At 39.6% G+C, this 12,792-nt stretch overlaps 1 protein-coding gene across 2 annotated transcripts in view; it reads right to left on the bottom strand.

Moving 5' to 3' along the window:
* Positions 1–10,605, bottom strand: part of LOC143038860 (uncharacterized) — a 32,533-nt gene extending 21,928 nt beyond the window's left edge. For both annotated transcript variants that reach the window (XM_076208493.1, XM_076208494.1), the window contains exons 1-4: positions 9,017–10,605; positions 4,463–4,890; positions 2,691–2,863; positions 2,396–2,557 (exon numbers count right to left, since the gene is read on the bottom strand). In XM_076208493.1, coding sequence (XP_076064608.1) covers positions 2,396–2,557; positions 2,691–2,863; positions 4,463–4,890; positions 9,017–10,260 — 2,007 coding nt within the window. In that variant the 5' untranslated portion in view covers positions 10,261–10,605. The remainder of the gene's footprint in view (positions 1–2,395; positions 2,558–2,690; positions 2,864–4,462; positions 4,891–9,016) is intronic.
* Positions 10,606–12,792: the final 2,187 nt, after the last annotated feature.

The following is a 12,792-nucleotide window of genomic DNA, read 5'->3' as shown; positions in this document are numbered from 1 at the left end:
GCTGCCGGTTACAGGAAAGACTAGGGGCAACAGATTGACTGAAAATATTTTCCTAATATATACTAAACACACAAGAAATAATGGCTTAAGAGGTCAGGACATAGATTTAACCTAAAAAATAGAAAAAAATCTTGCCAAGTGCATCATCAATAAATGGAATAAGTTTACAGCTGAATCAATTGAATATAAGGTAGTTTGAATTTACTTGGATACACACCAAGGCAACTTTTTTTTTTATCTGACTTCATAATGAACCGAAAGATTTTCTGTCAGCATGCTTTATATTTGTATTTACCTAATTGTAGTATACAGGAAAGGAGCAATTCTCATTGGGTCCTGCTTTCTACTCCCTAATTTCCTAACATACCTAGACTCAAATTACATGTACAATTCCAACTTAATGTATATCTTTGATTTCCAATTATCATATCTAAACATTTGGAAATGGACACTAAGAGGAGACTTATGAAGGAGTGATTGTGCCAAAAGCACTGTATGGGGCAGAAACATGGAACATAAGAGAGGAAGAGTTTAAATGAGTTTGAGATTAAATGTCTGAAAAGTATGTTGGGGGTTAATAGGATGGATAGAGTAAGAAACAAGGAGGTGAGGTGGAGATCAGGGGTGGAAAATGAGTTGGGAGATGGTGTCGATGAAAGAGTATTGGGATGGTTTGGACCCATGGATAGAATAAGTGAAGAAATATTAGTAAAAGAAGTGTGGAAGGTAAAGGTGGATAGAGTGAACAGGAAAGGATGACTGAGGATGAAATGGATGGATGGGGTAAAAGGGGCGTTGAGAAAGAGAGGAATGTCTGTTGAGGAAGGAAGGGAGAAGATAGAAGATAGGGGTGAGTGAAGAATGATTGTATATGGATGATGCTGTAATGCATGGGAGTGAGTGGGGGATGGGGGATTTGGGAGTGGGTGGGAGATAGGGGTTAGGGAGTGGTTATGTGTGAATGATATCTTGACACAGCCCAAAGGGATTTCTCCCCTTCTCTTTTTCTGCATGAGGGAATGGAGAGGTGAGGTTGCCAATTAAATGAAGCAGCCCTGCTATGGACATGCTGCGTCTTGCTACATTGCTTATAAACCAGGACAATGAGCAAGATGAAGGGACGATACATCATCCAGGAGGAGTAAAAAAAAAAGAGGGAGGGAGGGAGGGGTGGTGAATGGGAATGAAATGGGTGGGAGTGGAAGTATGCCTTTTGACTTTGGCTACCCCCTTTGTAAGGGAGAAAAAACCCATAGTATATGTATGCATGTATATTTAGATTTGAACTCATGTACTATTTGAGCTTGGGCTATCTCACCTTCTAAGCTATTCCACATAATTCTGCATCTATATGGAAAACTGTATTTCTCCACATCCTTTAGACATGTGATCTTTCTTAATTTGTTCTCATGACCTCTTAACGCCCTCCTCCCATCTTTAATCACGAGATAAACTCACTGTAAATTTAATTATAATATTTAGTTGATTGAATACCATAATTTCCTATCTATGCCTAGTATAAGTTGCCAAAAAAAATTATTTTCATGATTCATTAGCATTAGGGGATGGAGAAGGGGGGGGTCGCTGAATTTATGAAGCGGCCTTACTGTGGATGTGCTGTGTCTTGCAACACTGCTTCTGCCCCAGGGCAGTGGACAGGATGCAGGGATGACCCATCATCCAGGAGGTGCCAAGATAAGAGGGAAGGAGGAGGGTGGAGGGGAGTGGAATATGTAGGGAATGGAATAGGTGGGAGTGGTTTCTATGCTTTTTTTCTTTTTGGCTACCCCCCATGTAAGGGGGAAAAAGCCTTTGGTATATGTATGTATGTAGCATTAGATTTTGATCAAGCTCTTTAACATTCCCTTGCAAAATATCCTGTATTTACCTAGTTGTATTATACAGTAAAGGGACTATGCTCGTGGTGATCTGTCTTTGTATCTTTCAGCATCAAGTATTTTCTTAAAATTTTGAATAGTGTTTGCACACACTGTTTCTTTGTCTAATTTGTTCCAGGTATCTATCACTCTGTGTGGGAAGCTATTTTTTTCAGATCTCTTCTGTCATTATTTTTTTTTAGTTTGAGTTTGAGGATTACCAAGCTCTTATAGCTTATATGGAAATCTGTATGAACAGTGCCAATCTATAAGAAACTCATTGTGGAAGCCCTCTCATCTTTAGCCCAGTCTCCCTTAAAAATATAGTTGGCATAGCACTAGAGAAAGATTACTATTCAAGGATTTCATGACTAATACAACTAATACCGTGAGTATTGAATGTCTAACAGAATATTCAAATCTTCAAAGAAAGGACAACACACATTATTTCCATAGCTCTGATAAACTATATTAAAAACAATTGGAAAACTATAAAGAATTCCATAAACCATACATACCTTGTGAGCTTTCAAGGTGTGCTCAACAAGTGTAGTGAATGCACAATGGGGACAAGATAGGGCCTTCTGCAGGGGCTTGCCACATATAGTTAGTTGATGTGAAGCAGCCATGTGCTTGATCAAGTTGTGACGTTGAGTGTACATAGTTGGACATACATGGCACTATTCCATCCACCAAGAAATATAAATCAGTTTCAATTTTTTTCTCAGAATCCTAAATGCCATATTCATAAAAAAGTAATATTACAATTCAGCTAAAAGTATATCTGTCACTGTATATCTCATGTTGCCTGACCTTGTGCATAAACTCCTCTCCTTGGTGCACTTTCATGTGTGTTCGCAGAGTTGCGCGAGTCTTGAAAGTCTTTTTGCATACACCACATACGTTGCTTTTATCTTGTCCCATATGTGATAATGCGTGCTGAACCAGCTGAGTGTTGACTGGAGTCTCATAACTGCATAACTGACCTGAAGTATGATCAAATTTAATTACAAGTATATATATCATTATTTCTATGGCCCATGACCATTTACATTATCAATACAGAACTTCATAATTTTCATTTTATCAATTAGACAGATATCAGTCCAGTGGTACACATGCAAATCCTAGATCTACCTGACATGTAATACACTCATTAATATCAGTCAATACACAAGACAAAACCTACATCTAAAAACAACCCAACACAAAACACACCATAAATCCTAAGTCTATCTGACATGTAATACACTCATTAATACCAATCAACACACAAAACAAAACCCACACCCAAAAACAACCCAACACAAAACACACCCTAAACATATTGCAATCAATCTGTTGCCCCCAGGTCTCCTCTACAATCCCCAGGTAACTGGTCACAACTACTGGACCAGCCCATAAATCATTCAATGAAAAACTGTTTTGTTCTCTGAGTATGGCGAGGGTGGCCCATCAAAAGATAAAGTACTCAGTGTCCACTGTGTTACATTTTGAGCAGTTTGTCTCTGCAGCCAGGCCTATTCTGTGCTGGATGGTGACCTGAACACAAGTGTGCTAATGTGGTTCTTGTTTCTCTTGAGAAGAATTTTTCTGTGGGACTGATGTCAAGGAACATAATCAAATGCCCTGTTGATATCAATTGCTACCATGATCTTTTATTTTAATTTTTTTTATCTGCCATTCAACTGTTTTATGATGTTTGTAAGAGGTGAGCTAGTGAAGTGGCCCTTCTTGAATCCATATTGGTCTGGGAAGGTGGGTTGTTTAATTATGTTTCAGTTATTAATCTTTCCATTAACCTGGACATAGTTAATAGTAACAAGATAGATCTGTAGAATGCTAGGTTTTCTGGTTGTTTGTTTTGTTTTAATATGGATATTAAATGAGCTCTTTTCCAGATTGTTGGAATTTTGTTGTATATCCAGGAGGAGTTGTTGTTGTTGTTGTTGTCGTTCCCTAGACTGTCTGTCTGGGCAGTCCCGACCAGGAGCAGTTGAATGTATCAGTGAAGGCCTTTATTGTATTTTGGTCAGGGTACTTTAGATGGATGTTTGAGATTTTGTCTGGGCCTTCTGTGTGGGAATATACCAATTCATCAATCAATCAATGAAATACACTATACATTTCATTTACCTTTTAGTACTCACAATAATATTTCCACATTCCTTTATCAATCAGTGCAACCATACTCCTATTTGCAGTAACCTTCTGATTTATATATTTTTAATCCCTTAACCTCCTACTCACCCTCATATTTTACTGTGGTTTCATTCACTTTCGGGATATCCAGCCTACTTTCATACATACAGGTGAGAGATTAAGTAAAGCCTCATTAACAAGGTATACTCTTCGTTAACTTGTATATTAATATAAACCATGTGAATTCAGAACATCAATTAAACATTCTATTTACACTATATGGTATTTGTACTACATAACAAATAACATTCCAAATAACCCTGTTACGTATAACTTGATCTTACTTTTTCAACTTTCATAAAATACACCTTTATCAAATAATATGACTGAATAAAAGTCCTATATACAATACCATATTTGTAAACGATAAAAAAGACACTTACACTTAAGTAAAGATCCGATGCTGTGACTCCTCCACATATGTACTGTAAGAGAGTCAAGAGTGATGTACCGAGCATGGCACTCTGGGCATCCCAAACCATTTCCATTTTCTTCACTTGTTTTCTTCTGACCATCACATGTCTGACTACTATTTTCTTCATTGGCAGAGTTAGAAAGTGTAGAGGTAGATAATGTAGGTTGTTCACATGTTGCTACAGAACTTAGGGAATTCAAAGTTGTGATATGTTCCTTGGAACCATTTGTTGAGAGCTGTGACACAGGAGGTAAAATTTCTTGTCTGCTGCATTCCTTGCCTAATTCGTGACAAGCTACAGTTTCTATTCCCAATGAATCTTCTGGTAATTCTTGCTTTTTTGCTACAGTTTCATCTACAATGGCATGAGTTTCTCCCGTGATGAATGAAGTTTGACTGAAAAACAATAACATACACACACTATAAATACATATAAATATATATATATATATATAAACATAAATAAATAAGTAAAGAATAACAACTATTGACTTATTTCACTGACTGGAGAAACTTACAATGGGTAATTGTAAGTGATGGTACTGCAAAACAGATGTCAGAACCATCTCCCTCCTGCCCATCTTCATAACCCACCAGTACCCTTATCAAACAACTGGAGGTACACCCCAGAGTGTCTGAGTCCTATATCTACAGGGTGTTTGGGATAAATTTGACACTTTTGGAAAGGAAAGAAAAATTTTATATCTTGGCCAAAAATGTTTGTATTCTCAAAATGCAAAGTGCATCTCTTAGAGGATCTTTTGCCAAATACAACTCTCTCAAAGAAGCTGCCCTGGGCCTCCACCACAGCCTCCAGGCAGGACCTGAACCCGCAGCATGCGGCCTTCATGGTGTCCTTTAAGAGATGACTGAACACCAGTTTGATCCTGGCAATCAGCTTGTCCTTGGTGTTGCAGGCGGTACAATTGGTGTCTTTTTCAACTTTTGCTCCACACATAATAGTCCATGGGGTTGCAATCAGGTGAGTTGGGGGGGCCAGATGTTGGGACTGGTGAAGTTGTAGAAGTTCTCTGACAGCCACTTCCGGGTTTCCCTGGAGGTGTGACATGGAGCTGAGTCCTGCTGCCACACGTATGGTCTTCCCACTGCCACCCTCTCCACCCAGTGCTTGACAACAGTGGACAGCAACTCAATATAGCCATCTGAAGTGAGTCTCAGTCCCTCTTCAAAGATGTGGGGCAGCATGACATGGCCTTTGCTGGAAACACACCCAAAGACCATCATCATGGCAATCCATCACATTACAATGTAAACATGTACCCAGGGCCATGTACCAGCACAAGGACAAAGCAAAATACAGGTAAACGTCGACTTACGATGGCCGCGACTTACGATTGTTCGACTTTACGATTGTTCGACTTTACGATGACGACGACGATATGATAATTTAACCCCTTCCATACGGTGCCGCACACGTAGGCGTCATGAGGAGCAAGTGGATTCGCGACGCTGCCATATCGGCGTCTTGATTATATTTATTGTAGTCGCCCCTGTGTTTTTACATTCTCTCAAATGTGCCCTAAATCCCATTCTCTGTGGTTTTCAAAATTCGCGGGTGAAAGAGAGAACGATCGATATAAGCGGTGACTATATTTTATGATGCGAGTATTATTACGTCACGTCGTATGGCTGGCATTGGCTGCTGCCCGCGAGATTTAAGTTCCGTACTGAAAATACATATTATAGTGTTTGAATATGGTAAAAAGGATAAAAATAATTAAATAAACTACTGTACATGTTTAATAGGCTATATTCAGTATCTCTGGTGGTTAATATACAGGTAGGCTAGGTACAGTGACCACGGAACAGAGTGGGGATCGACTTACGATGAGATCGTCTTACGATGGCTCTATCGAAACCTAATGCCATCGTAAGTCGACGTTTACCTGTACAAACATAGGTATTAGATCACCAAGAGGCACAAAAAGGTTTCTACTTGATAATGGGGATGAGGGTCATTTCTCTGGATTTAATGAGTACAAAAGAAGGCTCTTTAGTAAAGTTATAGACATAGAGAGGGACATGATAAATGATTCATGGAGGCAGGAAACTGATGACCTACAGAAGATGAACAAAGACCTAAACAAGGAAGTGAATGATTTAAAAAGTAAACACGGAAATAAAAGAAGAGGTAGGCTAAGTGCACTAAAAAAAAGAACTGGCTGAGTTAAAAAGTGAAAATGAGAGGTTGAAAAATAATGAAAACTCAAATAATGAGACCATAAGGAAAGAGGTGGATGAACAGATAAAAGCAATGGCCATGGAAACAGGAAAAAACATAAGAGAAGACAATCTGCAACAGATCAGAAATGATTGGAAAAGAGACAAAGATAAAATACTCTTTAAAGAAATAGTTTATCATCAAATGCAGGAGAAGGCCAAAGATGCTGTTATTAAGGTAATATGGTCACCCAATACTAAAAAGAATATAAAGAAAATTGAGAGAATCCAGAGAGGAACTATGAAGATAGTCCCAACACTATAAAAAATGTCATACAAAGAAAGAACAGCAAAACTCGAACTACCGACTTTGGAACAAAGAAGAGAAAGAGGTGACTTGTTGACCATCTACAGAATTATGAAAGGTGTAGAAGTCCTTGATAGAGACGACTTACTAAATTGGGATAAGGGAAACATAAGAGAACATGGAAAGAAACTCAAAAAGGACAGTTTTAGAAGAGACCTAAACAAAAAAAAACCTTTCCCCACAGAGTGGTGGATGTATGGAACATACTAGATGAAACAATAGTGTGTGTAAAAACAATACAAGAAGTTAAGAGCAAATTAGATATGGCGAGATACAGAGACGGGACACCACGAGCGTAGCTCCCCTTCCCGTATGATACAACTAGATAAATACAGTTTGAGGGAACTTGGTCTTCATGAAGCACGGGCTTTTGTGTGGACAGTAGGCTAGCCACCTGTTGCTCTGCACATTGTGCAACTGGTCCTGGCAGAAGTTCTTCTTGTCTGAGAAGAACAAGAGTATTCCCAGCTCAATTGGGTATTTGACCTTGTTGAGGAGTTTCTTGGCTTTCGTAAGGTGGTTCTCTTGGGCCTTGGTGGTGAGTAGTTGGCCCTTGCACCTCTTGTATGAGGAGTAGTGAAGATCCTCATTCAGCGCTTTCTTCATAGTTGCCACTCCGACACCCATCTCTCTCGCCAAGGTCCACATTGCCTTGCCTGGATCTTGCCACATTTTTTTTTGCAGATTCTCGACAAATTTCAATGTTGTGGACAGAGTCAGAATGCCTGCTATGATCCTTCCTGCTAGACACTGCCTCCACATCTCTGTCGCAATTCTCCAGCTCATATCTCACGGCCTTCACGGTATTCAAGGAGCATTGAGCTGCGGCTAAGATTTCCGAATTTTTTAATCCAGTGCCAATCATCATGATGCTGGTCACTCTCTTCCAGTGCTTTCCAATTGTCCATGCTCTCTAGCTCTCACACCCACCAATAGTACACAGAATCAGCTGTCTGTTGCACTTTACTGCTACTAAATCCTTCAAATGGTTTTGAAATGACAGATCAAAAAATTATTAAATTTATCCCAAACACCCTGAAAAGGTGTTACAGAAAGCTGACAACCAGGAACTGCTTTACTCTAACTACTACAAGTTGGTAACACAGAAAGTCCCTTGCAGACAGTTCATAAAAGGAAAAGAAAAATTGGATCTGAAGAAGAAGAAGAAGAAGAAGAAGAAGAAGAATAAAAAGAAGAAGAAGAAGAAGAAGAAGAAGAAGAAGAAGAAGAAGAAGAAGAAGAAGAAGAAGAAGAAGAAGAAGAAGAAGAAGAAGAAGAAGAAGAAGAAGAAGAAGAAGAAGAAGAAAGAAAAACGAAAAAGAAAAAGAAAAAAGAAAAAGAAACAGAAAGAAGAAGAAGAGATGTCTGTGTTCAAAGTATTGAAAGGAATGAACAAAGTTGACAGTGAAGATCCCTTTGTATATTCATGTGAAAAGAGGTAATGAAAAAAAAAGACAAGGCGTCTCATATTAACAAAGCATTCCATAAAGATGCTTTTTAACCACTTCCATACGGTGACACCTACGTAGGCACCATAAGGAGCAAGTGGGTACGCGATGATGCCGACATCGGCATCTTGATTATATTTATTGTAGTCGTACCTACGTAACCTCCATTCTCTCTAAACTGGCTTCATCATATTTTCTATGGTTATCAAAATTCACGGGTGAAAGAGAACGAACGATTGAGCACTGACTTTATTTTTTATAATGCGATTATTATGATGCAACATCGCACGTCGGGCAGCTAATGATGCCAGACGTGCAATGTGCCCAGGAGTGAAGAGGTTAATACTAAAAAAATAAAATAAAATAAGATCAAATAAAATAACAGTAAAAAACAAATTTTGAGACAGTGACAGATGGTACGTGATTATGACTCCGACACACGATCCAAGACTGTAGTGAATCACATACCATTTTGGTATTTTTTAGCACTTCTCCCTTTTCTAATTCAGTTAAAAACAAATCTTACCTCATATAGTTTATATCTTCTGAGAGCCTTTGTGATGTGTCATGTAAGGATACACCTCCAATACTATCCTTAACCTTCAATCTTACACGTGCTATGCTGCCCCTATTTTTACTTTGTCTTTTCCTTTGCGAGGATGATAGATTATGATAGTCACTACTCTTCACTAAAATATTCTCAACATCATCTGAATCAATTCCATGACTAGAGTCAACAGTTAATTCTTCTAGTATACTCAATTCACATTCTTCAGGACCTGTAGATGTGGTCATATCATTTGTGTTATTAAGTTCCTCAGTCTTTCTTTGTAATGTATCCTCACTCATAAATTTATTTCTTTGTTTAAATGCTATATCTTCCATTGAGAGTTCTTGCATAGCTATGGCAGTTTTCATACTTTCACAACTTTTTTGCTGTGACTCTTCTTCCCTTATGACTTCTGACCCAAAACTATTGTGACCCATAATCTTCGTTGGATCTTCTTGCTGGATAGGATGTTCAAAAAGAGTCGGTAATTGATGCTTTGGTTGTGCTAAACTACTTGTGCCTATGGGTATACAGCTTTCTGAACTTGGAACAGAGAAGCATAGTTCACTGAAAGACATATTAGAGATTGGTGTATGGGTTGGTATATGCATATCACTCTTCATCTGCTCGCACAATTTCGGCACTTCCGTGAGTCTTGTGTTCTGACTGTTTAAATCTAGTCCTTGAATTAAATCAACGGATAACGATGTGGTGGAATTAGGTGGGGGATACACCCCTATAGTTGATGAATCCTTCTGGAAGGCATGGAGGTGCAACCCTTCAAGGCTTGAAATTGAAGGGGGACATGAAGAGGAGAGGCATGCGTCAAGACCTAAGTCTTGTAAACTGACCTGGAAACCAATTATTTGCAACTGTTTCCCTAGAGACACTACTGAGTGGATCCGTTCTTGCTCAATGGCAATTTCCCCTCGATACATATATTCCACTAATGCTCGAACATCATTTGCAGTAAATGGTATGCACAAAAGTGTGGAATCCAAATAAATATCCACAATTCCATTTGTCTCTAAACTGCGCATTTTGTCCATAAAATAACCACTAGCTGCTGCAAGTACTGCTCTATGAGCATAAATGGTTTCTTGCTCACAGATAATTCTCACATCCAGTAACATATTTCCTTTGTATAGTGAATATAATTTATCCACAATCACATTTCTATATTCGTTCCACGATATCTTGTGAGAAACCAATCCTGCCATTGTGTTTACATTTTAATATGTTAAAGACAACGATAGCCAATCAATTGCCATCACCTCCATAGGAATGTTCTGTTGCAGTGCATTGCCATTGGATAGTAAACAATTATGATATCAGTAACTTCCTGCGAATTCCTCAAAGCTGACTTAACACTTCCACAGAAACAATTCATCCTGCCATTATGTTTATATTTTAGTATGTTAAAGACAACGATATCCAATCAATTGCTAAATCGCCTCCATAGGCCACTAGTGTTCTATTGCAGTATTGCATTAGGATTGTAAACAACATTTTGTAATCATCCACTCGCTGCGAATCCCTCAAAACAACTGCCGTCATACGTCAACAGAAACAATTGAACAAAAGACGGGAAAGTTCACCGATAGCTAGTAGTCGTCAACACGCAGACGACGTAAGGTTTATCGTTTGTTTCATAGATTGCGCTAGTATCACACTACAGATTACGTACAAGTTACTTTACACAATTCAATAGAAATAAGGTCTCATACTAACAACCATGTATTTTTATGAGCGGTGTTCAGCACTCACTGATGGCAGTAATTATTATTGTTTGTTGCTTTCAACTAGTTACTGTACAATGAATAGATACCCCTGGCACCAGTAATAAATGTCTATACAACTAGACATAAAATTTCTGTACACACAGTTCAATCAACTTGAAGTTTAAATTTCATTACATACCATTAAACATTTATAAATTAATTGTTTACATTAGGTGTCTATATGAAATACAAGTGTTAATGTGTATTTCTGTTTTCTGTTTTTCTGTGTTTAATGTGTTTTCTGTTTATGTCAGGACTCAGCAAGAAGATAATTTTCATTATTTTTGTAAAGGCGGTGAATGTGGTGTGTGGACAAAGCAGAGAAGAAAATTCCACACATCTTTTTATTTTTTGCTTGCAAACGAAGTATAACACTGCATTGCAGCAATCGTGATCAAAAGTCATGTTCAAATGAATATGTATACCCGTTGCACTGAGAACTGGCCGTTAGGGCGGAGCACTAGGAGTTCCCCTGTGGTGCCACATCTAATTATTTCATAATTTTATTTTATTTTATAATTCTATTTTATGATTTTATAATGTTGCCACATATGATTATATTATCATTTTTGTCACACACCACCACTGAGGTAAAAATCAAAGCAATGTTTTCTATACAAAGGTTTCGTTTCTTCGAGTGTAGACATGGCATATGGAAAAGAGAGCGACGTTGCCGCTACATCTAATCTCTGGCCCCGCCCCCCTCACACTGCATTCAGAAAACATTGCATCCACACGCACGTTCTCGCCATGGATGCCCATGTGTGGCAACACCGGGAAATCTCCTAGCCCCGCCTTATCGGTCATTTCTCCTTGCGCTGACTATAGTGACGCGCCGCTGGTCAAAACCAGACTGGCCGTCACACATTTTTTTAAGGCTATCGACCCATAAGGGGGTCATTAATCCTGGTGTGAGGTTATTCAGTTCCTACGTTTTTACTGTCACACAACCCGAGCTTGGCTTTTATACTCGCTGTAGTTGGCAAGCATAGTTCGCAAAGACGTCCCGGGCAGCCAGCGGCCAGCCAATCAGGAACACGGAAATCTGTCCGGGTTTGCACCAGCCTCTTTTAAAAGAATCAACACAGTGCTACCAGAGGCCGGACGTCGCTCTCCACTCCAGCTCTCTCGACAAGCGTCTAGCAATCTTCGCCGGCCGGTGGTGAAGATGAGACTTGTCTCCCTTGCTGCTGCCGGTCTGGCCCAAGGCTGACCTCTTCGTTGGCGACGGCAGGCGGGTTTACACCAAAGACAAATACACATATTTCCCAAGTCACGTAATCCTCTGTTTTCAGAGTTGTGCTTCAATGAAGAGATACATGCACAACAGCTCGCTCGCTTAGCAGAGGCCCACAACTCAACTCTGATTCAGAGCCACTCTTCGCCGGCTGGTCGCGAGAGAGGAATTGGGGAGCTTCTCTTGTCTTGTCATCCGGCCCGCACCCAAGCCTTGCCCTCATCGGTGACGCTGGTGAGCGGGTTTACACTTCTGACATTTACACACAATTCCCAAGTCACGTAATTCTCTGCTTTCAGAGTTGTGCTTGGAAGGAGAAAGATAAAACAACACCCACCCTCGCACCGCCATTGGATCCACTCTCCTGACTACGCTTCGGACATCGCTCGCTCATCGCTCAAGCCCAACCTGGGGCTAAACAGGGACGCTCACGCCTAAACCTGGGGCTAATCAGGAACGCGCTCTCTACACGCGGGTAGTGAATTCTACTCACTTCCCGTAAGATACATACACACACCTCTCACGAACATAACCCCACCCCACGCACAAACATCTACACGTACTTTTTCTTCGACTAAAATTCGCTTCCTTTCTAACTTTCCCTTATACTACATCTTCTCATTTCAGTTTACCTCCCACTAAAGATTTTTCCATTTTTCCACCTTTCTCTACTACTACGCCTCCTACCATTTTCTCAATTTTTGGTGATTCTAATCCCGGCCGTCGGCGCCGCC

Source organism: Oratosquilla oratoria, chromosome 25 (assembly GCF_046742065.1).
Source record: "Oratosquilla oratoria isolate Oo_2021 chromosome 25, ASM4674206v1, whole genome shotgun sequence".
Classification (NCBI taxonomy): domain Eukaryota; kingdom Metazoa; phylum Arthropoda; class Malacostraca; order Stomatopoda; family Squillidae; genus Oratosquilla; species Oratosquilla oratoria.
The sequence above is the reverse complement of the archived record's forward strand: the minus strand, read 5'-3'. Positions and strand labels throughout refer to the sequence as shown.